The sequence below is a fragment of the Macrobrachium nipponense genome, chromosome 10 (assembly GCF_015104395.2).
Source record: "Macrobrachium nipponense isolate FS-2020 chromosome 10, ASM1510439v2, whole genome shotgun sequence".
In the NCBI taxonomy this organism is placed as follows: domain Eukaryota; kingdom Metazoa; phylum Arthropoda; class Malacostraca; order Decapoda; family Palaemonidae; genus Macrobrachium; species Macrobrachium nipponense.
Genome location: NC_087204.1, coordinates 56,298,701 through 56,324,109, shown reverse-complemented (window position 1 = coordinate 56,324,109; position 25,409 = coordinate 56,298,701). Strand labels below are relative to the sequence as shown.

Genomic DNA, 25,409 nt, shown 5'->3' with positions numbered 1-25,409 from the left:
CTAAAAGTTGCCATTAGTGAATTTATGCATTATAGAAGTAATGGCACATATTTCCTGCCCGATTCCCCCCAAATTGACCACGTAATATTATTACTCACAAAGAGTCACTCTGTCGTCCACCCAAAGCTTATTATTGCTACCTGTGTGAGCATCTCCATCCATTAAGTGTCAACGAATTCATTTTATCACACCAGTGCGACTGAACAACCTCATCTCAAGGTTATGTGAAGCATGACTTTGCAAATGGCATAATACAGTAACTGTACTACCTTTGCATCATATTTACGTACAAAAATATAAATATAAATTTTCCATACCAATTTTACGTTTAAAAGCATAAAAGCTTATAAATTACTTCAAAAATTAAACAAACACTTTTTGCAGGGATATCATCTTTGAAGCGTGCAGTATCACATCTTGTAAAAGTACACTAACTGTATCTGCTGTTATTATCTTCGTATCATATTTATGCATGTACAAAAATAAAAATACATTATTCATATGTTTTAGATTTTGTAAATGTTGTCAACGAAAAATTTCCGTATGCCAATTAGTTAGGTTCCAATGAAAAGTTTGCTGTCTGTTAATTCATGCAACTCGAAGCGTATAAGATTAAGGTATTGTAAAGAATGAACAAGATTTAGATGAGCAGTAAATGTAAAAGATTGGTTTACCAATTGATTAAGTCAACACAACATCATAATAAGTACTACTTACTACAAGACACATTATTATTAACTACACTGTTTATACTTATACAATTAGTCCTGCCAGTGCTAACTTCATACTAAGTGTCAATGATGGTAGAAGTCGCATATATTGTGAAGATTAATGTTCACCAAAATGATCTTTCAGCTAACACATTAAATAAGACTGTGAAAAATGAGAGGCAGGTAACGGAGGGCACAGAACTGACCCAGTTCCCTAGCAGCAAAATCTTCCAAATGTTAAAGGACAGTCCCAGGCTTGGGCTATGAACAAGTGAGGGCACTGACACCTTACCTCTTAAGGGGAACATGAAAATGATTGCACACTATGGGGAACATGGAACAGTTTCACCAACTTAAATCCAGAAAAACTTTTAACTGACTAAAATATGGTTTACACCTCTTCTTTGTCTCAACATGCTTCCCCTGAACCAAATGGGAAGCAGAAGGAGGGGCTAAAGATGATATCTCAATAAAAACTAAAGCATTAACAAAGGAAGAGTCAAGATTGAGTAAGAATAAATACATACAAAAGACCTAGAGAAGGGGGAGAAATGACACATTTATGATCTGATCTAACTATGTGTATTTGCTTTTGCAATCTATCTGCTTCCCTTCTCTTCCTAATCTACACAAAAACTTAAGCATAAAGTCTTTAAAAAATCCCTACTTCACATCTATTCTCAAGATTACACTTTATACCTCTGCAGCTAAAACAATGTTGATCTCAAAAATCAACATCTTGGTACCACAGTTATCATTCCTACAGAACCTAACTTTCTTAGCCTTGATTCCAGTAGAAGGTATCATAGGAAAAATAAATTTACAGTGCCGTGAAAGTAACACACACCAAAAACTATAAAATACCTACAAGTGCCTATACACAATGGCAGCAAGGAGAATTCTGACGAGCTAAAACATTTGAAACACACATGGTATAGAACAGGTGTACTACTCCACCAGGTGTACTAGATAGTCATCCATGCAGCAATTTGATCTTTTCTTGCTTATCAGTGCAGATATACACTATCTTTGACAGAAGGTAAGATTCATCCCAAATAAAGGGAATTATCCTAAAAATTAATTTAATAGAAGACTAGTTATTATTCTCATGGTTAGATTGATGAAAGCTCAAAATGTTTTCCTCCCAACAGATGTAATCTTTTGTTATTGGTCGAGTGCTTGTTTAATAACTATTTCATATTACAACAATCCTCATTAAGAAATAAAAAAAACCTTCATTTACAGTCGACCCTGGTACATATTCGCGCGCGTGGGGGGGAGAGAGAGAGAGAGAGAGAGAGAGAGAGGAGAGAGAGAGAGAGGAGACGAGAGAGAGAGAGAGAGAGAGAGAGAGAGAGAGAGAGAGAGAGAGAGGATGTGTACCACAACCCCCCGTACCTATGAAGAGTTCAAATCTGCTAATACTTAAAATCCCTTTTACAACACTTCAGACTGCTTATTTTGATAGTTTAAACACAAAAAAACTAAAAATTCTTATACCCAAGTATAAAAAGTGCATTTAATCACGAAAACTATAAGAGAATACAGTATAATTAGTGAATATTTCTCAGTGAAAAATCAGCGAATAGGAGAATGTTCTGCGAATAATGTGTACATAAAAATATGCTCCATTGCTCCAAGAGAAAACCATGAATCGGTGAGTCCGTGAATCCGAAACTGTGAATAGGCGGTGTCAACTGTATACTGAATTCTGTTGACATATAGTATTGTTTCACTGAAACACCTCATATTCTAATCGGTAACACTTTACAGTTCCCCTCAATAATAAAATGGGCAATGATAAGCTTAAATCAAGAGTCAGTCAAGAATTTTAAGATTAAAAAGCAATCCTTCATTTTTATATCTTCACAAAAATACATCTATATACTGTACACATTACGTATTTATTATTAGTCAAGAGGGAAAGATATAAAAAAATTGGCAGGCCTCACAGCAATATTATTGGGAGAAAAAAAAAAAAATCTGCAAAACTTGAGCAAACTGGGAGAGCAGAAGGTTAAGATGGTGACGCTTCAGTCTCTCAACAAAATGAGGGTATACATACTATCATATATAGGGGAAGCCACAGCATGTTGATGCTGCTCGGATAGTTCACAGAATAATGCACCTGATGACTGCCAGGTGATAATAAGTACGCTCCCTTAACGCTTAATGGACGGAACCCCTCATATGAGTAGCAATAACAGGTTTAGAGTGGTGGAGAGATCCATTCACATGAGCATCAATATTATGCAACATCAATTTGAAGGAATCGGGTGGGGAAAGAGTTTCCATTACTTCTATATCCCATAAATTCACTAATGGCAACTTTTAGACTAGCTAAAATCAAGTGGGCAGCTCATGAGAGTTAGTTGTGATCTGGATTATAGATTTGAAGGGAGCATGTACTGCCCCCCTCTCTCTCTCTCTCACATGATGTCTTTTTATATATTTGCTCATAAATATACCCAGGGGTTGCTGATGGTTTTAGTTCTTATCTTTTATGATAGTACTCTGTCAGTTATAATTGTAATTTTCCACAGAAAATTGCAAAGAAATATTAGAAAAGACATGTATAACCCAAAAAAAGGGACTCCATCTTTGATCTCTGTAAATTTACATAAATATTTTACAACAAATACACTCAGAATTTGTTAGTGATTTTAGTTCTTATCTTTTATGATAATGTCTGAGATGTAATTACAATTTTACAAAATAATATAAATTTATTTATTAGAAAAATTGTATAACTTGGTAAAATTTACAATTGTCTGGTAAAAGAAGCCCCACAAGGGATTGTAAAATCATTTTCAACTTCTCATAAAAGGTAGGGAACATTTTTTAGAATTTTTTCCTTATACTTTGTGCATTTGCATATCTTACTCTTTTCCATTGAAGTTTTTTTTTTTTAATTGGACAACCTCAAAGTTTACCCAGCCTAGGGTGCTGCATATTAATTTTTTAGCCCAGCTCTTAAGGGTTAAGGTTGCAAACAAACATGGGTATTAAAATAACTAGCTGGCAGAGGCTAAAAGAATTTTTGACAAAATCTCTTGCCAGAAAACCCATCACAAGGGATGGGGGAGAGGGAGTGAGGAAGTAGAAAAGATAGGGAAGGGGAAGAAGAAAATACCTTTAATTTTATGCATGATTTCTGTGGTTTTTGTATTGCTGCTACACATGTTAATGTTTACAGATGGAGGAGAAACAGTGCCCCTGAACTATATTCTATAAAACAATCAATGAATTATGCAATAATATTTTAAATAACTGTTACAGAATAGGAGAATGAGTAAGTGGAAGGTGTTGCAGAAACTGTGGAATGACTGGACATTTTGCCAGGACATGTAAGAACTCTCTGAGCAAGTGCAAAGGATGTGGAATGGAGGGTCACGTGAAGGAAGTCTAACGTAGTAAACCACAACGCCAGGGAAACTAATTGCTAAGGGGGTTCCATGGTGAGCCCTCTTGTATAGAAGGGATACATGTGTTGCAAGTGAGAGAAGGAAATACATATAAGGTTAATAGGAGCACATCAAAATCAGTAGAGAAGATGGAGAGAACAACCAAAATACATAATAGACTATAGAACATCCCATTAGAGAGTTATTCAGGGAGGAAAAGGAAAAAGGAAGTGAAGAAATTGAAAGACATAAATTGGGGAGATAAACGAGCGTTAGTGGAACATAAGAGAAAGCCTAAAAAGAGGAGTAAGAAGAGTAAGGGTACTTTTACAGAGTTGTTTGCAGAGAGTAGATGGATTGTTTGATCTTGAGGGAGCCGAGAAACCAGTAGGTGTGAGAAGTGAAAATACCCTTGCGATGTTGTTGGGTAGTAGTAAGAAGAGGGTGTAATTGATTTTGAAGGATTTGAGTGGGATGTGGGAGAAGTGGACTTGGTGAGTACAAGGAATATGTATGAGGATATGCAAGAGTTGGGTGAATAGGAAGCAATGCCAAGTGTGCAAATTTCCTTTGACTGTAAGTGTTGAAAGAATGAAAGTGGGAGTGAATGTGAGTGAGAAAGAATTAGAAGTATATACTGGAGAGTGTAAGTGATAAAGTTTTGGATAACTTGAGGCAAAGTGTGGCAGAAATAAATGAAATTATGGAAGAGATGATAGCAGCCTTGTCAGGTGTTGGTAAAGTTGAAGCAAATGTAAGTCTCCAGAGTTTAGATGAGCTTGGCGTAAGTAGTTCGGAACCAAGGCTAAGCAAATCTAGTGTAGTTGGAGAAGAAGTCAGTGAAGAAGGGGTGGTGTATGAGAGACCATGGACAAAAGTCAAGGTTCAATTCCAGAGTAAGATGGGGTAGTTAGAAAAGGAGTTTAGAAAGAGAGAAAAAAAAGGAAATGAGATTTCCTTTATTTTAGTCAGGGGGAATGTGGTAGTATGAAAAAATTGGGTTTGTGTGATTTAATATCCAATTCTTTCTTTTTTGTTTGTTTGGTTGTTATTAGGTTGATTAAAATAGGCAATTTTGAAGCTGTAGTATTTTTTATTTAAGTTGTGCTTGTGGGTGAGGAATTGTTTAATTAATGTTTGTTTTGTTTTTTCATTGCAGTTTGATAGACGTGGATGAGAGAGTGAGTTGTGCTACCCTTCACTTGGATGCCTGTGCTCCCCTTCACTTGGATGCCCACCTCTCTTGAACCTACACAAGACTTAGTACGGTACTTGAGGCGAAAAGTGCAGAGTATGAATCAGTCTAATGGTCAAGTGGTTTATTGAACTTGAACTAAAGTGAAGAAAATGACAAACAGATAGTTGTATCTCAATTAATCTTTGCTGGGCAATCCCAAGTGTACGTAATAAGTCAGACTTATCTTTCATACATTAGAAGAGTTTCTGTACTATGTGGGGAAAAGTGAAAGATTAAGACCAATGGTATCACATACAGATTCTTAGATGGTCATTGGAATTTTTAAGCCAAGGAAATACGTTTATATTCTTAGGTGGGTGGGGTTTATTCTTAGGTGGTTGGGGTAATATGTATTAGGTAATATTAAGTACTAATCTTAATTTAGGCTAAGTTAGATATAGGGATAGGTTTGATGAGCTAGGGATATGATTGAAGAAGTTATGTACTTTAATACGTATTAAGGTAATAAATTAGGTTAAGGAGAATCGGAGTTTAATTTTCTAGCCTTCAAATTTGTTCCCACTATCCTACTTCAGTTGTGTAGAAAAAGGCCCCTACAACAGCAATGGACAGAACCTCCTCCACTGGCAGTGGCACAACACTATTCACTTTGTCCATAAGACTTTTAGGGACATCCCTAATTTGGCCACTGTGTTGACAGTCAAACTTACACTAGAGGCTGGCAATGGCATCGAGTTCGGAAGCATGGGAGATAGGCACAAGAGTGGATGACAAAATATTAGGAGGACAAAGGATAGGGGCCAAGTCTAAAGCAGGGGAAGAAGGAATGGCATGATCACTGACACGGTTTAGGAGCAGGTTCTAAACTATGAGCCCTAATCTCAGCACTAGATGCAACCTTCCTTTTCCTATCTGTCTAGTTTTTCTAAATGCGATTTTAACACCTTCCACTGCCTTTCATCCTATTCCTTACATCTGTCACATGCAAGATCCTTAGTGCACACTTGTCCTTTACATTTCAAGTAGATTTTACAACCCTCCCTACAATACCTAATGGTGGAGGAACTAGAGTCCAACATCATTAAATGTCACAAATTGCAATAAACTAACTAAACTAAGCTTGAAGGCTACCCGAAAAGTGAATATGTACATCACCAAATCCTGGAGTAATATTCCCAAAAAGCAATGAAATAATCCAAACAAAGCTGCTACAAACATCCGATGTTGCATTGAAGCCTTTTGCAATATAATTTTCACTACTAATTTGTGTTGTCAGCAGTGAAGGCTACCATGAGGAAACTGGGACCTCCTGATGACTTCTGGGTTGTCCTCTCTCACTGAACACCTGTCATGCCAGTTTTCCTGACCATGAACTTATTAACGGGAGCATTTTTACTGTCTGATAACCTGCCAATGTAACCTTGATCCAGCCAAGGACCAAGAAGTTATCCAGAAACTAGGTAGCTATTGTGTATCTCTTACATAAAACTATTTACAATTGCCTGTGGTAGATCTTTTGAGTGACCTCACAGTCACATATACCATACATAGGATGCACATTGCCTTGAATTACAGGTACTCCACGTTTAACAACGAGGTTCCATTCCAGCGAATTTGTGATTAAGCATGTTATTCTCTTTATTTCGACTACTAGCATTAATTTTCAGTCATATGTTGTACACAGAACTAGTTTCCGAGATAGGTAAATGAAACTCCTCTTGGGTTTGTTGACAGATGTTCTCATTTTAGCACCTCAGAAGTCATGCAGTATAATTATTACTTCTGGCCTTCTAACACAGCAGCATCAATTAAGCATGCCACCATTGATAACCTGTTAAGGAAACTACTAAAATAACCTCTGCCACCCCCAATACCGCAACAACCCCTGAACACATTTCATGGGCCGTAGACTGGTCCTGGCCTGAGTGTCACCTGCAGTTGGATGACCTTGAATTTTAAATGGACACTGATGACCCTGAATCCTTGGGGTTACTGAATCCAAGCCCTTGAAGATTGATGACCCTGAGTCAGTGGCCTTGGAGGAAGTTGATCCTCAGTTCCAGCAGCAGGGTCCTCCACTGCTCCAGATCCCCCAACATCAGTTGTCCCAGGTCTGTACCTACTGTAGCTCACACCCACCAAAACTTTAGTATAGAGTGAAAATAGAAGAATCAAAAACTAAGTAAGAGGTTTCTGTATTTTCTTCTAATTTAGAATAGTACTATAAGTGGTGTACAAATAATAAGATAGTGTATTTAGACATTCATTTTTATAGATATTAAGATTAATTTACCATTCAACGAAAAAGACTAAGAACTGGGAGAGTACGTGAACTGGTTGATTTGTACATGCACAGCATGTTTTATAGTTATGATCATGTTTTTTTTCCCCAACTAAGTAAAAGGTGGCCGACTTGCATAATTGAATTTTATTTTAATGTAATAAACTTTGTTTAGAATACTAACAGTGGTTGCAGATATATTTATCAATAAAAATACTGTTAGGAACCTAGTGGGTAAGGTATCCAAATATTTGGAATATTTTATTATCTGGCATGGTCTGTTCCAAGGAAGCCAAATAATCAAGCACAAATTGGATAAATTTATGCTTGAAGTACCTTAAAACCTTTTTACACTTCAAAGTGTTTTAGTTTGATGTCAACATAAAGAAACTGAGATATTTCTTAACAAAGCTCATACAATGTAAGTTATTTTGCTTGTAGATACACCAAGAGCTTTTTACGATACATGCCAATTTTTACCGTTTAATGTCAACTTTTTACCATACAACATATATACACTATTTCTATCTGAAGAAAGTTGAAAACCAAGTGAAGTAATAATGAAAACAAATTAATATGCCATTGATAAAAAGATAAACTAAAAACTATAGATGAACTCTGTTTCTCCTACAAAGAAACAGCACAAGAACAAACATTTCTAGCACATACTTTTTAACATGAGCACATCATGCAGTTACAGCCTTGGAGGTTTCAGATCTTGATGCTGCATCACATGTATTAATATCAACATACCTGCATGAGGTCCATTTGTGTGTCTTCGAGCCATTGGTGTGGGTGATGAGAGGTCCATGGAGTTGTTGCGACGGTGTGGAGGGGGGTCCAACTGATACTGTTGGGGTAGTGGTGGTGGTATAAATGTAGGGGCATTTGTCCTCTGATGGTATGGTAAATAAAGATTTTGGAAATGATGGGGAAGGTTGACAGAATGGTGGGAATGTCCTGGTGGAGCATGATGATGTGTAGGGCCATGTTGTAAACCCCCTGAAGAATGCATTCGTGGTAGAGTGGAAGTTCGTGGTGGTATTGGTGGTGGGGATTGATCCCTGGGAGGAAGTTCAGGTGCATCAGGTGCTTGTTTTACCTGGAAGTAGAAAAATTATCAATATAACATTCAATGCAAGACAAACCATTCTATGTATGTAACACTATGGGACAGAAAAATGAGAGAAAATGTAAAATATACCTTTGGTGAGGTTTCTCCTATTGATGGTTCTCTTTTTCGCCTTGGTGGCAAGGGAGGAGGTGGCTGAGGTGAACTGACTGCTATAGGAGCTGGCACTATTGCTGCTGCAGCTGGAGGCATGTGAGGATTACCTGATACAGATGGAGGCAAGGATGGAAGCACAGGAGGAAACCCAGAGGAAAAAGGGTACCCACTTGCACTTCCTAACGAACCTGAGAAAATAAAGAAAATATTGAACACTGTCTATATTCTTCCAGCATGACTGTTTAAGCTCTCTTACATTACTGAACATCCTCTATTCTTCCAGTGAGAATATTTAAGCCTTCTTACATTATCTAAATTGAAACCAATAAATTTGAATATAGTGTCACTGCAAGTTAATGTATACACCAAAGATCTAAGGTCTTGCCTCATTTCTGTTATATGGCATATTTGATGAAAGATATTATTCAAAAACTAATAAGAACAACAAAAATGATCCTATTAGTGCACCATTATTTTAATCTGAACTAATTTATTATTATATTTGTCAACAGATGACTTTAAGAAAGAAAATATTGGACTTAACATAATTATGACTAAAATTCATAAATTACTTTCATTACATCAATTTATGTTAACTCCTTAAATGAGGAAGAACAAATCTTTCAAACTTTTTAGCATACAGTTAATCAATACATGAAAAGATAAATCAGGATTCTCTTTACATATGAAATGAGAAAATATCAATCTCCAGAAAGGAGGAAACACATTTATTCAATACAGAGGAGTACAAAAGAAATATGCATAATTCAATTTACAGTAAGATGAAAATGCTGCATGCCCTAAAGCATGATTCTCATGAAATATGTTGACTTTAAAATGAAAGAATAAACAATACATACCGCTTGGGTTGATTTCTACTTGTGCGAAAATGGAATCATGAGCAGTATGTGGTGGTGTGCAAGGAGTGGAAGGAGTTGGGGGAGTGATCATCTGTGGAGTATCATCTCCATCACCACCTTCAACCATCTTGGTACCTCGTTCTCGTTCAAACATATGAGGCAAGGGGTTGGGCACAGTGCGGCTGTTACGAGGCTTGATGCCGGGGGATTTCAGAAAACTAGCAGGCCATTTTCGATCCTGAAAAAAAAAGAATAAAACAAAATCAAGAATCAACACATCATAAAACCACAGAAATAAAGGGCTATCTACTAAAACTTACAATAATGGGTTTGAATTGGGTATCTGGGGTAAGAATACAACAGAAGGCAAACTGCCAAGAAGATGGGGTAACTGCCTGTAATTCTATCTCTAAAATGCAAAGGTAGCAGCCTCATATGCAGATATATATCAATGTATTTATGTATTATTAGTTTTTAAAATTCTATTCTTTCATAAAATGTGCAAATCTCCTTCCATACAGGGTATGTTTTAAGTTATTCTCCATAATCTTTGTTTATTATACTGTAGTTCTAGCTTTCTTGGCCAATATCCTATAGTGCTTTTCTTTCATGTGGTTAACATCACAAGATCTTTTTCATACAGAGATGAATAACATGCTTGTTGTCATAGTCTTTTCTTTACACATGCAAAAATACCAATACAACATTAATTTCCTGAAGGTATTGCAACAATAGTATTGGCACCTCAATCATTACTATCTGGGCAACATTATATGTCTGATCAATAAGAACTAAACTGTGAAGTGAACAGCAATTCTTAAAATAGCCTGTTATAGTTTTCAGATGCTTCAAGTTACAGAGTATAAAAATACTATCAATTTCCAAACATTGTAAAAAAAATAATCATGGAACCATTACAATTTTAAATGTAAGTAACACTATATTCTTAACTTTCTTAACTTCCAACCTTCATCAAGAGCTTCTAATTAAATTTTATTTAAGCACACAGTATCTTTGATAACTAAATTTTATAAAAGCACACAGTATCTTTGACTAAGTTATAATTTTGAACTTAAAAATCTTGTTTTACCTTCATGATGCTTTGTTTATAATTCTTCATTCATGGGTTATAACTCTTCTATTTTGTATGCTCTGCAAAATTTCCTCTAATCTATGCCTTCAACTAAGCCTTTTCTCCATGATATTTTTGAAGGTTTTCAAACTAGCAATGATCTTGTTTGAACTTTTATGACTGACTGCTCATCTACCCCTTCTCATCCCATGTCTAAACCATCTCAATCTTTGAGATATCAGCCATATTTTAGTTTCCTAGTACCATACCTCTCAACACATTATATGCCAAATCATCTCCATTTTCCTTTTGTTACTGTCCATGGCTATACTATGCAGAGAATCCCCACCAATAAGTCAGTACTGTTCTCTTATTTCATTCAGGCTGTTGCTACTTTTTCTTTATGTCTTCTTAACATCAACATTTAACCACATTCTGTTGCCACTAATAGCTTTTCAATATCCTCATTTGTATTATATTGTAGTATTCTTAAAAGCTTCAGCTGTGAATTGCATTATTTTGTAGTCACCCCTCTTCAAAATTTCCTCCTCTTTTTTTTTCAAGTGCCCATACTTCATACATGTATCATGTATTTCTGCCCCATTTACTTTTTGGCATACAGTATCCTTGTTTATGAGTTTGGCCAAACATTTCCTCACTGACCCCCTGAAAAGCTCTAGTATTGACTTCTAGTATAGTATCTGGTGAAATATGGTCAATAGTCTGTCTGATGGTGTGAATTTGTCATGATCATAAAATGGTATGTGGTTTGGTGTTCATTCACATTATAGAATCTTATGAAGTAAATTTTTCCGAGGTTTACCACACCTATTTTGCCACCATTTCTTACCTTGTCATTCTAAAGTGGTTGGTGACTGGTTTATGACTGTCCTATAGTTTGAAAAACAAACAGTGGTAGGGTTTGCCTGATTAAACAGCCATACCTTATTTATCATCCTCACTGAGTGAATGCAATAAAAAGTCTGATTACACTACTATCAATATTCATGGTAAGGCCAAAATTCCATTTTCAATATTCATGGTAAGGCCAAAATTCTACTTTCAATATTCAAGGTAAGGCTAAATTTTCTACTTTCAATATTCATGTTAAGGCCAAAATTCTACTTTCAATATTCATGGTAAGGCCAAAATTCAAAGACAAAGTATTTAAATGTCTTCATTAAACAAACATTGTAAGGAGATAAAGGGATACAAGATTAATAAAAGACTATGACTCTATATAAAAAAAGGAGTTAGCAGTGATTTTAAGATGGGTGAATGAAGTTAACTATCCTTTAAAAAGGTAAAGATAAATTGCACAAAGACTTCATACTTTAATAAGCTGTTGCTGTCTATTGGTGAAGAACATTTAAGTGATGCAGTGTCCTTACAGATGCTTTGTTTTTTGTTTATTTTTATGGAACTTTTTTCAATGTACGTATATTATCAGACTTCACTTCTGTTTCACTCTGATTGCCTTTTTTAAAGCTCTTATGGAAAAAGGAATAGAACCCTAATTAGTTTTTCAGCAACTTTGGAAGCACAGGGGGAACAGAGACTGGCCTGTAGTTACTGCAGTCTGCAGATATACCACTCTTTGGAACAGGCACTGTATTACTATGCTTACGCTCATCCGCAAAGATATTACGTCGACATAAAAATCTTTAAAATCTACTAAACTTGGAAGACAACATGCTAGAAACTTTTTCAACAAACAAAGGGAAGAAACCATCAGGGTTTTCTCCACCCCAGCTATTAAGATTATGTATCCAGAACTTTCTTAACATCCCTGGAGCGAAATACAAGTTTTGTGAGAAGAGGTTCAGGGCGACAAATATCAAGGAGAGGGGCATCCTCAGCTGATTGCTTAACTTCAAAAGCTTGATGAAGCAGTTTAGCCTTTTCCCTAGGGCCAGTAACCAAACTACCACCATCGGTTAGTAGTGGTGAAATGCAAGACAAGTGTGACCCAAAGATAGATGCTGCCAATTTGGTCCACCACAGATGAGGCAGAGTAATTCCTTTCCTCGCTGTATATTGTGGCATTTCTTTGCAACCTTGTTCTTATCAATTAACTAGCCTAAATTTTTTTGGCAAAGTTCCTTTTGTTTTTTGGATAAACATGCACAATGTCCATAAAGTTATCCTTTAATTAATTACTTCTATCCTAAAAAAAAAAAAAAAAAAAAAAAAAAAAAAAAAAAAACTGGTTTCAACGTTATGAGACATGGTTAAAATAATAATGACTTTCAAAATTTTACCATCTAAGCAAAGGCAAGATTTTCACTGGTTATGAAGTATAATTTTTAAACTAATTTACTGCCGACTCTATATTTGTGACGAATGAGTTCTGACAACAACCTTAGTACTTTCTGTTTGCTGTTACTGGTGAGAATTTTGGAAAAACTTTACGAAGATAGTCTAGTATACAAAATTAATGTTTCACAGTCTGTCTCATTTGTATTACAATGTTTACTAAAATTGTTTAACTTGGTTTTTTTAAAATAAGTTACTGTTGTAGGATAACAGATACTAGAATATAAACTGTGAGACGCCATTCAAAATAGTCTACATACGTTAACTGATGACATTACATCGAAATGTGAATTTTTTCCCTCCTTTCAACAACACGTTATCAAAACCCATTAATTAGTGTATTTCTTGTTAAACTCTGTCAGAGTCTGGCAGTTTGAATCTCAATGACGTCGGCAATGGTTATGGTAATAAGTTTATTATAATTTGTAAATCTAGTAGCCTATAATACACGGTGGACCCCACTATACTGCAGTTCCGCATTCGTGGCTTCAATTAGTCGCAGATTTTTTTTGTGGAACATAAAACAAAATAAATTTTCGAAAATTCACTAATTCGCCAATTTTTTCATAGAGTAATCTTCGGTAATTACTGTACTTTCATGTTATTCCCGTGACTAAATACATTTTTATGAAAAAAAAAAAAATATTTACTAATTTTCAAATATTAATATTCATCTGAAAAGTTATCCATATATATTTTTTAAAAATTAAAGTCCCTCAAAATCACAAAACAGCTGTTTCTTGATTCGTTTTGCTGATGTAAACATAACACCCTCCCCCTCACCCACTCTCTTAGTACTGCATCCGTATATCCTTTAAAGAAATATGAACTACTGCATCATAAACATAAAAATACAAAACCAAATCTCCAAGAAGCTCACAACACATACAAATGATTTACTAATTTTAAAAAAATATAAACAACAAATATTAATAAAATGTTATTTCATTTACAAAATAAATTTATACTGTATTATTATATTGATCTATTATCACCGTAATTTATACATAAACAACGACCGTCACGACATTCTCAGAATCAGCTGATTGAGCCTATTGAGCCTACTACCGAAAGAATTAGGAAAACAATCTTTTAGTTGCTAAGAGAAGTTAATCTATTAGAAGTAAAACGGGTATAGAAAGGTAAAATAACACTTCACGTTAAAGTAAAATCCCTCAAAATCACATAATAGCCGTGTCTTGATTCGTTTTGCTGATGTAAACATGCCTCAGTTCTCTCTCTCTCTCTCTCTCTCTCTCTCTCTCTCTCTCTCTCTCTCTCTCTCTCTCTCTCTCTCTCTCAGCACTGTACACATAAACATAAAAATGTGAAACTAAAACTTCAAGAAATTCGCGATGCATAGAAATGAGTGTGCATAAGTATGCACGTTGCATTTTTTTTTTTTTTTTTTTTTTTTGCCTTGCTTGATTTACTGAAACATTTTTATTGCAAGTTTAGTTGATTCTAAGTATGACGACTAACACACACACACACACACACACACACACACAAGAGAATATATTATCACTGTTAATAACTTTTATAATTTCGTATTTTTTCAATGGATATTTAAATATTTAGGTACGACACTTAACTCTACTTGTAAATTTCCAATCTTTCCCTTATCTAATGTATAAAAAGAAAATGGGACAGCTAGAATATTGTATGAGAGAAAATGCTTGTGCCTGAATACAGGGGGAACTTTATTAGCTTTCACACGTAGTAGTTAACTTAAGTATATCTTAGTTTTACCAGACCACTGAGCTGATCAACAGCTCTCCTAGCGTTGGCCCGAAGGATTAGATATTTTCACGTAGCTAGGAACCAATTGGCCACCTAGCAACGGGACCTACAGCTTATTGTGGGATCCGAACCACATTATATCGAGAAATGAATTTCTATCACCAGAAATACTCAGAGTTGGCCGAGCCGAGAATCGAACTTCGGACCACCGGACTGGTAGCCGAGTGCGAAAACCACTCGTCCAACGAGGAACTTCACACGTAGTTGTAAGCCATAGTATACTTTTAAAGGTAATCTTGTAAGATGACCTTGAAATGATATTTTAGGGTTTTAGGATGATAGTTTTAGTATTTGGTGTAGTAATAGTTTAAGGTATATTTGGTATTTGAACTATAAAATTGGCAGTTATAAGCATTATAGTTTAAGATATATTTGGTGTTTGAACTATTAAAATAGGTACTACAGTAGATTCAGATCAGCCGTGCATTTGATGTCTGGGCCAGTCCCTTACGAGGCTCCTGATTGGCTGTTGATAAGCCAATTAAGGAGCTGGAAACTCTCAGTCTCTTTCAAGAGTTCCAGTAGGCAGGAAATATGTTCCACCTCTCCTGGGAATCAACTGTATGCATGCATGCATATATATATATATATATATATATATATATATATATATATATACACACACACACACACACACACACACACATATATATATATATATATATATATATATATATATATATATATATTAAGTATATATAAAACTGAATCACGAATACCTGTGAGATCTTTCGACTCATTACCCAGCACACTGACAATTACATGAAGTTAAGTTTACAAAAAAAGGTCGTATAGATGACAGATAGGCATTATATAGGAAATATGTGTACAGTGATGCTCAAATCTCATGCGACATGATTCCATAGGATTTCGTTCAAAATTCACTAACTGGCAACTAGCATGCTCCGTATTTATCTATCATTTCAATGCGGAAACGCGATTATTTCATACAATAAGGCCATAATATGTTTCATGTGAGTGAAATCTGTCATATATTTCAAAACTGTAAGAAAATGTAGAGTGTAGCCAAATTTCAGAAAAAAAACTTTCGAAACATTTTCACAACATTCATTCACACATCGCTTAAGCATTTGACAAAATGAAGTTGATAATCAAGCATCAGTTCAAATGTTAAATTAAAAAAGAAGAAAAAAGTCATAACATTAATAATGCTTCCAAAGCAACATAAAATTTTAAATAGTCCTATCTGATTGCTTTTACACCTCAATTCTGAAAAAATGTAAATATGTATATACAAAAGTAGAATGCTCCCACCGATATCAACGTGTGCCGGGAGCGTGTGTGACATATCATTAGTGTCGGTGCAACAACAATCACTCGGTGTAGCATAAGGAAGTCTACAATGAGTAGCGACAATGAAATTATCATGAAACACTTACTTTATATGTGTTACAGGAATAGTTGTATTTTCATACATAATTATTTGTTATAATTCTTGAATATTTCAAAAATGGTGGCATCTAGCAAATAGTCGCACATACAATTATTCTTTTGTCAAAGCGAAGATATTGTTCCTAGGCCTAGGTGTTAGTTTTCTTTACTCTACACTTAACAGTCACATCTCTCTATTAACAATTTCTGGCCAGAAAGAGAAATGAGGTTATCTACACATTCTTGCACTTAAAGTTACCTTATGAAAGAATGAATTATACACCATAAAAGAGCAGGACTTTTAAGGAAATAATATTTTAAACCAGTTGACAAAAAAAGTGTTTCATACGCCTTGATATTAATACTTATGATTTTCGATTAATAGCCATCTTCTCCATATAATGAAAATCATCATCTTTTATTCCTCAAAAATCATCATCTTTTAATCCTCAAAGAACAGGTAATCTTTACAAATAAAAACATTAGTAACAGATTACATTTCAGAAGGCTTAGAATATTTTTTAGGCCTATAAATCATTTTGCAACATACAGGCAGCTTAAACACAGCCTAAAACTTCAACATTCAAAGAAAACTGGTTGTAATTCACATTCCTATCGTATTCCTCAAAGAACAGGTAATCTCTACAAATAAATTCATTAGTAACAGATTACATCTCAAGAGGGCTTAGATTATTTCTTTAGGCGTATGAAACATTCTGCAACATACAGGCAGCTTAAACACAGCATAAACTTCAACATTCAAAGAAAACTGGTTGTAATTCATATTCATACTTTGAAAATGTTATGACTTGAGCCACAATGCTGCAGACGTGGGTATTCATGTTGACCAGTTCGATGAAAATGTTAAGAGTGCTTTCATTGATGGCACCGTTAACCTTATCACACCGCACTTTGAACTAAGCAACGTAAAAAAAAAAAGAAAAAAAAAAAGTTCAAATCACAAAGATTACGAAGCATACCAATGCATAAAAGGGATCATATTTATATAACCTTAAGGAAAATTGGGCTAGCTGTGGCTCCGCAAACTTGTCGACATGTATGATATTAGAAAAAAAAAGAAGTTTAACACTACTTGGCACCGTCACGCTGAGTCTGGGAATCTGGACGATACAAAAAGAATTATGTCGCATGAGATTTGAGCACCGCTGTACCTAGAATCCAACCCACCTGAAGAATTTGTAACCTTCCCAAAAACAGGGATACAATTTAAGAGGTTTACAAAATAATTTTATATATATATATATATATATATATATATATATATATATATATATATAATATACTATCTGCAGTATGATCCTTAAAAAGATTTATTGTTGTGGAAACGTTTCGCGCATGACTACATCATCAGTCTGCAAAATGACAGAGTAAATGACATCAAAATCACTACAAAAACACAGGATTCTTAAAATGACGATTAGAAAACATTAAAAGACCAAAAAGAAGCAAAGTAAAACAACTGCTGTACACCAACCTTCAGGTACAAACAGAAGAAGTTGGAATGACTAAAAAAGGAACACCAAACACCAAAGACGACTATGCAGATATAGCTGAGCATAAGAGCCACCGCCGTTTAAGGATGGATCAAGTTCTTTTTAATATATAATGACTCTAAGGTAGTCAGATAATCTGCATCCTTCTTGACCGCAATTTTACAATTGATAACGTGATATATATATATATATACATATATATATATATATATATAGATATATATATATATATATATATATATTATATACACACACACAATCTACGAGCTGATCGTGAGCAGATAACCAACCCCCTCAAAAATAAATTAAAAAAATAACAAAATTCTTTGTGAGCCAACAGTGTGTTCCTTTGTGAAATTGGAATAACATACAAAAACCGTGGACAGTGGTGCCACTGGAAGAAAAAGAATCCATTCCTGATTGGCTCTTTAGGTGCATGGTACCAGAACCACCAATCAGCATCAGGAATAGTCAATGCCATGTCAGGGGGCACTTCAGATGATTCCGCCAGGTGTGACAGTAGTTTCCCAGCAGCCGTGGTAAGCAGACTAGTTTATCGAACAGTGCCAGAATGGCAGGCCATGCCAAGTACCATTAGCCGAGTTCACCTTTTTAATGTAAATTAGTCATAATTAACAAGCGCCCTCTGTGTTAAATGTTTCCCTCGATTCTCATTTTTTAGCATGTCCCACATGTAACTTACTCCTCTCGTTTTTCTAGTCTGAACCCAAAAATGACCTAAACTGAGTCATATATATATATATATATATATATATATATATATTATAATATATATATATATATATAGATATATATATATAGATAGAGGAAAGCCTACTTGTACAGTGCATAGCAAGCTTAGTGTTGTATCATCTGCCAAAATATTGAAGCCTGCATACCAAGCATATCCTCATGGAATCGACCGAAAATGCATCTCTCACTATACACAGTATTATTTGTAATGAAATTATGTTTTGGAATGAAATTTTAAAGATGGATGATACATGAGATCAGATGGTTTATATTTAGTTTTATGGAATGTAATTGTTGGAAATGAAACGTGCTTGCGTATTAAGGAGCAAGCCTTCACTTCTGAAATCCACAAAAATCCAAAAACGAAACACAGCTTTCCCTGAGGGTTTAGGATGAGGGATGGCCGACCTGCATATATATCTGTGTATATTATATATATATATATATATATATATATATATATATATATATATATATATATATATATATATAATAATATATATATATATATATATATATATATATATATATATATATATATATATATATATAATATACACAGATATATATGCAGGTCGGCCATCCCTCATCCTAAACGCTCAGGGAAAGCTGTGTTTTTCCTTTTTTGGATTTTTGTGGATTTCAGAAGTGAAGGCTTGCTCCTTAATACGCAAGCACATTTCATTTCCAACAATTACATTCCATAAAACTAAAAAATATAAACCATCTGATCTCATGTATCATCCATCTTTAAAATTTCATTCCAAAACATAATTTCATTACAAATAATACTGTGTATAGTGAGAGATGCATTTTCGGTCGATTCCATGAGGATATGCTTGGTATGCAGGCTTCAATATTTTGGCAGATGATACAACACTAAGCTTGCTATGCACTGTACAAGTAGGCTTCCTATGCCTGTCTCAGCCTCGGCAGATTTCACCAATAAGGCATATGTAAGTAATCTTTAAATGAATAGGCTTATGAGCAAAACTTCAGTAGGTTCAATGCGAACCATCAGAGATCCAACCTGGCTTACCAAACTTGTGGCTGTGTGTAAGAATTCAATACTATTTCTTACATTAACAACCACCTGAATAAACAACACCAAGCACTGACATAGACAACCTAATAGAGAAACATCTATTTGCTGAGGTCAGTTACCGTAACTAACACACATTTATTAAAAGGTACGTTACAGTTGTCGCCTTGTGAAACATGCTTACTTTCAATGTAATTCCATGAATGAAAATAATTTTTTTTTTCATCCTTCATGCAACGGAGAAGGTGCTAAGAAAAAATGTCACCAATTTTAAGCAGCAGGTACTAGCTGTCTGAAAAAAAAACGAATAATGAGCAATCTGCAAAATTTTTTGGAGGCAAAAGGAACGCTACAACTGGTAAAATCACACGTACTTCATTTAATCTACTACGTTGATAATTAAATTCGTCTTAAGCTACTTAGAGAGGGAGGAATAAAGCCTCACGATACTTGAAATACACGAGAGAGAGAGAGAGAAAGAGAGAGAGAGAGAAAAGCAACAAAGATTTAAGATACTTGAAATACACTAAAGAGAGAGAGAGAGAGGAGTGGGAGGGAGCGTGAAAGGGTTATAAACCTACCAGACAGGTCATAAAACAGGACTGACACGAGGTGCCGAGTTCACCTGGCATTTTATAAATATGGCAGCAGACATGTTAATGACACATTTCGATCTTGTTAAGTATGTCGGCAAGTGATGTAACTAAATCGTAATTAGTAATTAAACCGTTACGAATCGTCATGCTTTCACGAGAGTCACCGTCCTGTAAAAACTGTTAAATGTGGACGTGGTCTAAATCATCAGCGACTTGCGCGTTCGACTACGTAATCTTATCTCAACTACCGCAATGCTTCGTAAATAGTTCATTGCTTAAGTTATCATGGTGTCGTTAACAGCTGACATTTCTTTTTTAGGCCCGGGACTATATGCGACTGATCGCCAAACCCAGCCATTAGGAAGTCGCGGTCTGAAATCGCCAATGTGTAAACCAGGCTATAAACTGTACCGACTTAAACAACCGAATCGGGAAAACAGCTGATTGCTGACGTCATTTACAGTAATGCCTGAGTCACATATTGGCGATTAAGACAGCGACCGTCGTCATGGCCGAAAATCTGTTCATTACAACGCCACTACGGTGCAACGACGAGGATGACGTAACCAGCAATGTCAATATGCAGCATCCAGTACGAAATACGCCAAGTACCTGGCAACCCCACAGCATGAGCAGAGTCAAAACTGTGTCAACGTGCCGCTGCCAGACATAATCAGGTTAGTTGTCAGAACTTCTGATAAAAAAAAGAAAAAAAAAAACGTGAAAAATGAAGACAGTGCCAATGTCATTTGTGTGTAAAACGTTTACATTGTGTATGAACTAAATTTTCCAAAGCATTAACAAGTGAATGTTGTTTTCTATAACAATATTTAAAATGACCAAAATCCTTAAGATTAAAGTGCGGGGAAATTAAAAAGTTAAGAGGCCCTAATACCTAAATATAATAAAATACGTTTAGCGAAAATGTCCAGTAGATCCTGTGTGTGTGTGTGTGTGTGTGTGTGTGTGTGTGTGTGTGTGTGTGTGTGTGTGTGCAGTTATGACATCAAATAATAAGAATAATAATTCTCTCTGTCTCTCTGTCTCAGTAATAATTTATTAATAATTTCACTCTCTCAAGCAGGGTCAACTCACTCTCTCATTCGTAGTTAGCGCTCACACATATTTTACAACCTAAGTATTACTATTTCTCTGTACGTATTTACCTGTACAGTAGATAATTTTAAATAGATAAAATTTTACCTGTACCGTCTACAAATTGTAAATGAGCTGTTCTAAAACATCGAGACATAGAACATTTCAGAACAAAGAGACAGAATAAAGTCCATTAAACCCAGACTGGTCGGAGAGAGAGAGAGAGAGAGAGAGAGAGTGTGTGTGTATACTAATCTTGTGGTTTTATGAAATTACCTTATAATTATATATAATTTAGATATGCTTCTTTTTTACCTTATTTATGGTTCATGGTCAGTTTTTCCAAAAATGCATGTTTATGCTTGTTTGGAAAGGTTACTCATTCTCCAGGTGTGTTGGATTCTACGTACTAATCTCCTTATAATCCCTATCTGTCACTTATACGACCTTTCCTGTACTCTCAATTTCTCATGTAAGTCAGTTTGTCCGCTAAGTAAAGGACGTTGAGTCGCAAGATCTTGTAGAAACTCCGTTGTTTATCTTTCCTTCGTGGCTTATACCTTTATTTATGGATTTATCACGTTCCAAACTTTCGTCTTTCGTGATTCCGTATATATATATATATATATATATATATATATATATATATATATATATTGTAATAGCCACAATGCCCTCATTGCTTCTCAAATTCTTTGCTCTTTTTGGATATGCATGTCACTACAAAGCGTTGAGCTCCAACTTCAAAGATTTTTTTAAAGAAATCATGATGTCTGGTAGCGGGAAACGAACCCGGAACACCATAATCACGACGAGGTCACCTTGCCTACCTGACCTTGAAGTTGAAGCTCAAGGCTTTGTAGTGACAAGAGTACCCAAAAAAGAGCAAAGAATTAGAGAAGTTAAGAGGGCATTGTAGCTATTACAATTTCTTATGTATCTGGTAAAATATAACCAGTAGATTCTACACACACACACACACACACACACACACACACATATATATATATATAATTGCATCCTTCTGTAATTTTCCAACTAATTTATCATAAGACTTATTTAGGTTTCCTACAACGTTCAACAAACTCCTCCCAGAATGCCTTATCTGCGGATGTAGCTGCCACGTTGCCGCTTCAGTCTCGTTGAAACTGAAGTAAATCTTGAGATCACACCATAAGCGTGGAGGCTTCCGGTCGCCTGAACTAAATCGGATGCCACAAACCTGACAACAGCAGGTTGAGAGTTTGTCGGAGAAGCTGACGGACTCCGCCCCCTTTTGGTCTGACGATAAGCCCATAGACAGTGAGATTTACTTCCAGTTCAGATGACCAGATCCAGCGATTGTAACATCTTGTTCTAATCCATACTTTTCCAGGTCACTGAGAGGAAGAGTGACACTTCTGATCCCCTTTAAGTCCAAGTTCAGCTCCAATTGGGGGGTGGGGATGGGGGTGTGAGAAATAGGTAGAAGGGGTGAAATATAAAATTAACCAAAACTATAGATATTAGTGTCTAAATGATAGTTTTTGAGGTCACTGAAATCAATAGTAAAACTCCCAATGCCCTTTAAGTTCTGTCCAAATAGGGAAGGGGGTGGGGGTGGGGGGTGAAAAGCGATAAAATAATAAAATAACTGAAAATGACAGGTATTAGTGTCTAATCCATAGTTTTTAAGATCACTGAAATGAATAGTGACACTCCTGCTGCCCTTTAAGTCCAAGTCCAGCCCCGACAGGGAAGGGGGTGACTTAAAAACAACTGAAAAGGACAGATATTAATGTCTAATCCATAGTCTTTGAGGCTGCTTGGATGAATAGAGACACTCCCGATGCCCTTCATGTCCAAGTTCTGTCTTAATAGGAAAGGGGGTGAGAACTATCAAAATAGGAAAGGGGGTGAGAACTATCAAGTGTCAAAAATCTTGGGCAATGTAACTGAAGCAACTATTTTAGCAGGAGAGAGAGAGAGAGAGAGAGAGAGAGAGAGAGAGAGAGAGAGAGAGAGAGAGAGAGAGAGATTTATTGGTTGTCATTCAGTTTTTCTGGGCAGTGCCAGGTTGGTCAGCTAATATTTGATAAAATAGGTTTGGGTACATTTGGACTGAGCTCTCTGTTTGGGTTTAGAATGTTAATTTTCAGAGGAAGGTTCTGTCCACTGAACTTTATTGTTGCTACTTTACTTTTAGTGAAACTTCTTTGGTTTTCTTTTGTTTACTTGCTGGGATGTCAAATACTTAAATTACCTCTACATCAACTTTGTTCTTTGTTGAGTATTACACCTTGGGAACTATGTATTGCATCAAGATTTAGTACTTTCATAATGTTTATGATTTGGCTGCCATACACCTGTGACTGATTTCTGGCAGTGCTTTACAACAAACCACTTGTTATATTTAATGTCTCAGTAACATACTGATTGTTGGATCCTGGTTAACAAGTTTTGAAATTGTACTGACCAGACTACATTCCAAATTGGGAACCAAGTGAATCAAGGGTTCTAACATTCAGGAAACAGCATTCTTCTTGTATGACACTTACTGTATTTCTTATAGGTTTTACTGCAGTTACTGCATACATGTATGAATTTACTTTCTTAAATACATAAACAGTACTGCATGTGAGCTGGCTTAATAAAACCTGTACTATATTAGCACATTGAATATTGTACACGAATTATCTGTGATAACATTCATCTTGTTATTGTGCTCCTACATTCACCTTCTAAATGTCCAGAGCATCTGGTATGTCAGGCTAATTTTCTTTTGCCACTAGCTCTTTTTATATTAAATTTGGTATCTGAACACTTAAGATTAACAGGCAGTCTTTATTCTTTGCATGGAGAAACTTCTGTCCTTTCACTGGTTGGAGATTTCTTTCTTCCTCAATTTTCAAATCCATTCTGAATTTTCCTTCTCTCTTTAGAATAAAAGATTTGTATGGACTTAATGAGCTATATATGAAGTGTCTCAGTAAAACTGATTTTCCAGATACTGATGAAGTGCCCATTTCCACAATCTTATCATTTAAATGGAAGTTATCACAATGTTCTATGTGATTTGTCATGCTTACCATGAAGCTCCACTTATTGGATGGATGAATCCCTTTTTTCGGGCCGCCCTGAGGATTTTACCAAGATATAGTGTACAAAGTCCTCCTAGCATATAAATTCTACAGGAAGGGAGGCAAGGGGGTATCCATTCAAAGCTGCAATTAAAGCTACACAGGGATCATCATCAAAAGAGAGAAGGAATATTCAGAATGGACTTGGAAATTGAGGAAGAAAGAAATCTCCAACCAATGACAGGACAGTAAGTGTCATATAAGAAGAATGCTGGTTCCTGAATGTTAGATCCATTATATAGGAATTATCAATTTGTTAACTTCAAAATTCTAAATACAAACATCTCTAGATGTCAAATAAAAAATGATCAAAAGCCACCTTGCCTACAAAATATATGAATGAAATCTGTGCTATGAAATAAAATGTCACTGTCCTTTCAAATACGATAATCTGTGATTTTAAATGACGTTTTCAATTTATTTTCCAAGAGAAAATTAAATGTCCAAATTATATACCTTTCTTGCATAATCAAAAATAGGTTATGTACTGTTAAACAATTGCATAAAAAAGCCATAATAACATTTTGGGATAGAACAGGTTCTGTAATAGTATAACCAAAGCTCTATTAATGTCACTATGCCAAATGTCATCTATATCATGTCTAAACATCAAGTATTCATCAAGGCTCTCTTGTCACTTTGATTTTTCTGAGCTTTATTTCCAGTTGAAAATTTATATCATTATTGACAATTTCCATTAATTCCAATACATTTTTTTTTTCAGTTTTTGACAATATTATTTTCATGTCGTTAACATTAAACAGAGTTAAAACAGCAGAAGTCAGGAACCCCCAAAAAGTTAATTAGCATTCTCAAAATTTCAACTCACATTAGATATTCTTTTGTAAATATGAAGTCCTTCTGAACCTCTTTTATATTTTCTTTGTCAATTTTTACTATTTGACGGGAAAATTTTGAGATGCTCTAACAGTATATATATATTGTATATTTATTAAGCAGTTTCCCATTAATAAAAATGGCTCTACAGAAAACAAATACAACAATCACGGCCACACTCATAATTTT

General features: G+C 35.2%; 1 protein-coding gene across 1 annotated transcript in view; it reads right to left on the bottom strand.

Annotated features, from left to right (window-relative positions):
• LOC135223630 (son of sevenless homolog 2-like) overlaps window positions 1-25,409 on the bottom strand; it is a 547,573-nt gene that overhangs the window by 83,103 nt on the left and 439,061 nt on the right. Inside the window, 3 exon segments of the mRNA XM_064262244.1 lie at window positions 8,347-8,695; window positions 8,798-9,009; window positions 9,682-9,919. Coding sequence (XP_064118314.1) covers window positions 8,347-8,695; window positions 8,798-9,009; window positions 9,682-9,919 — 799 coding nt within the window.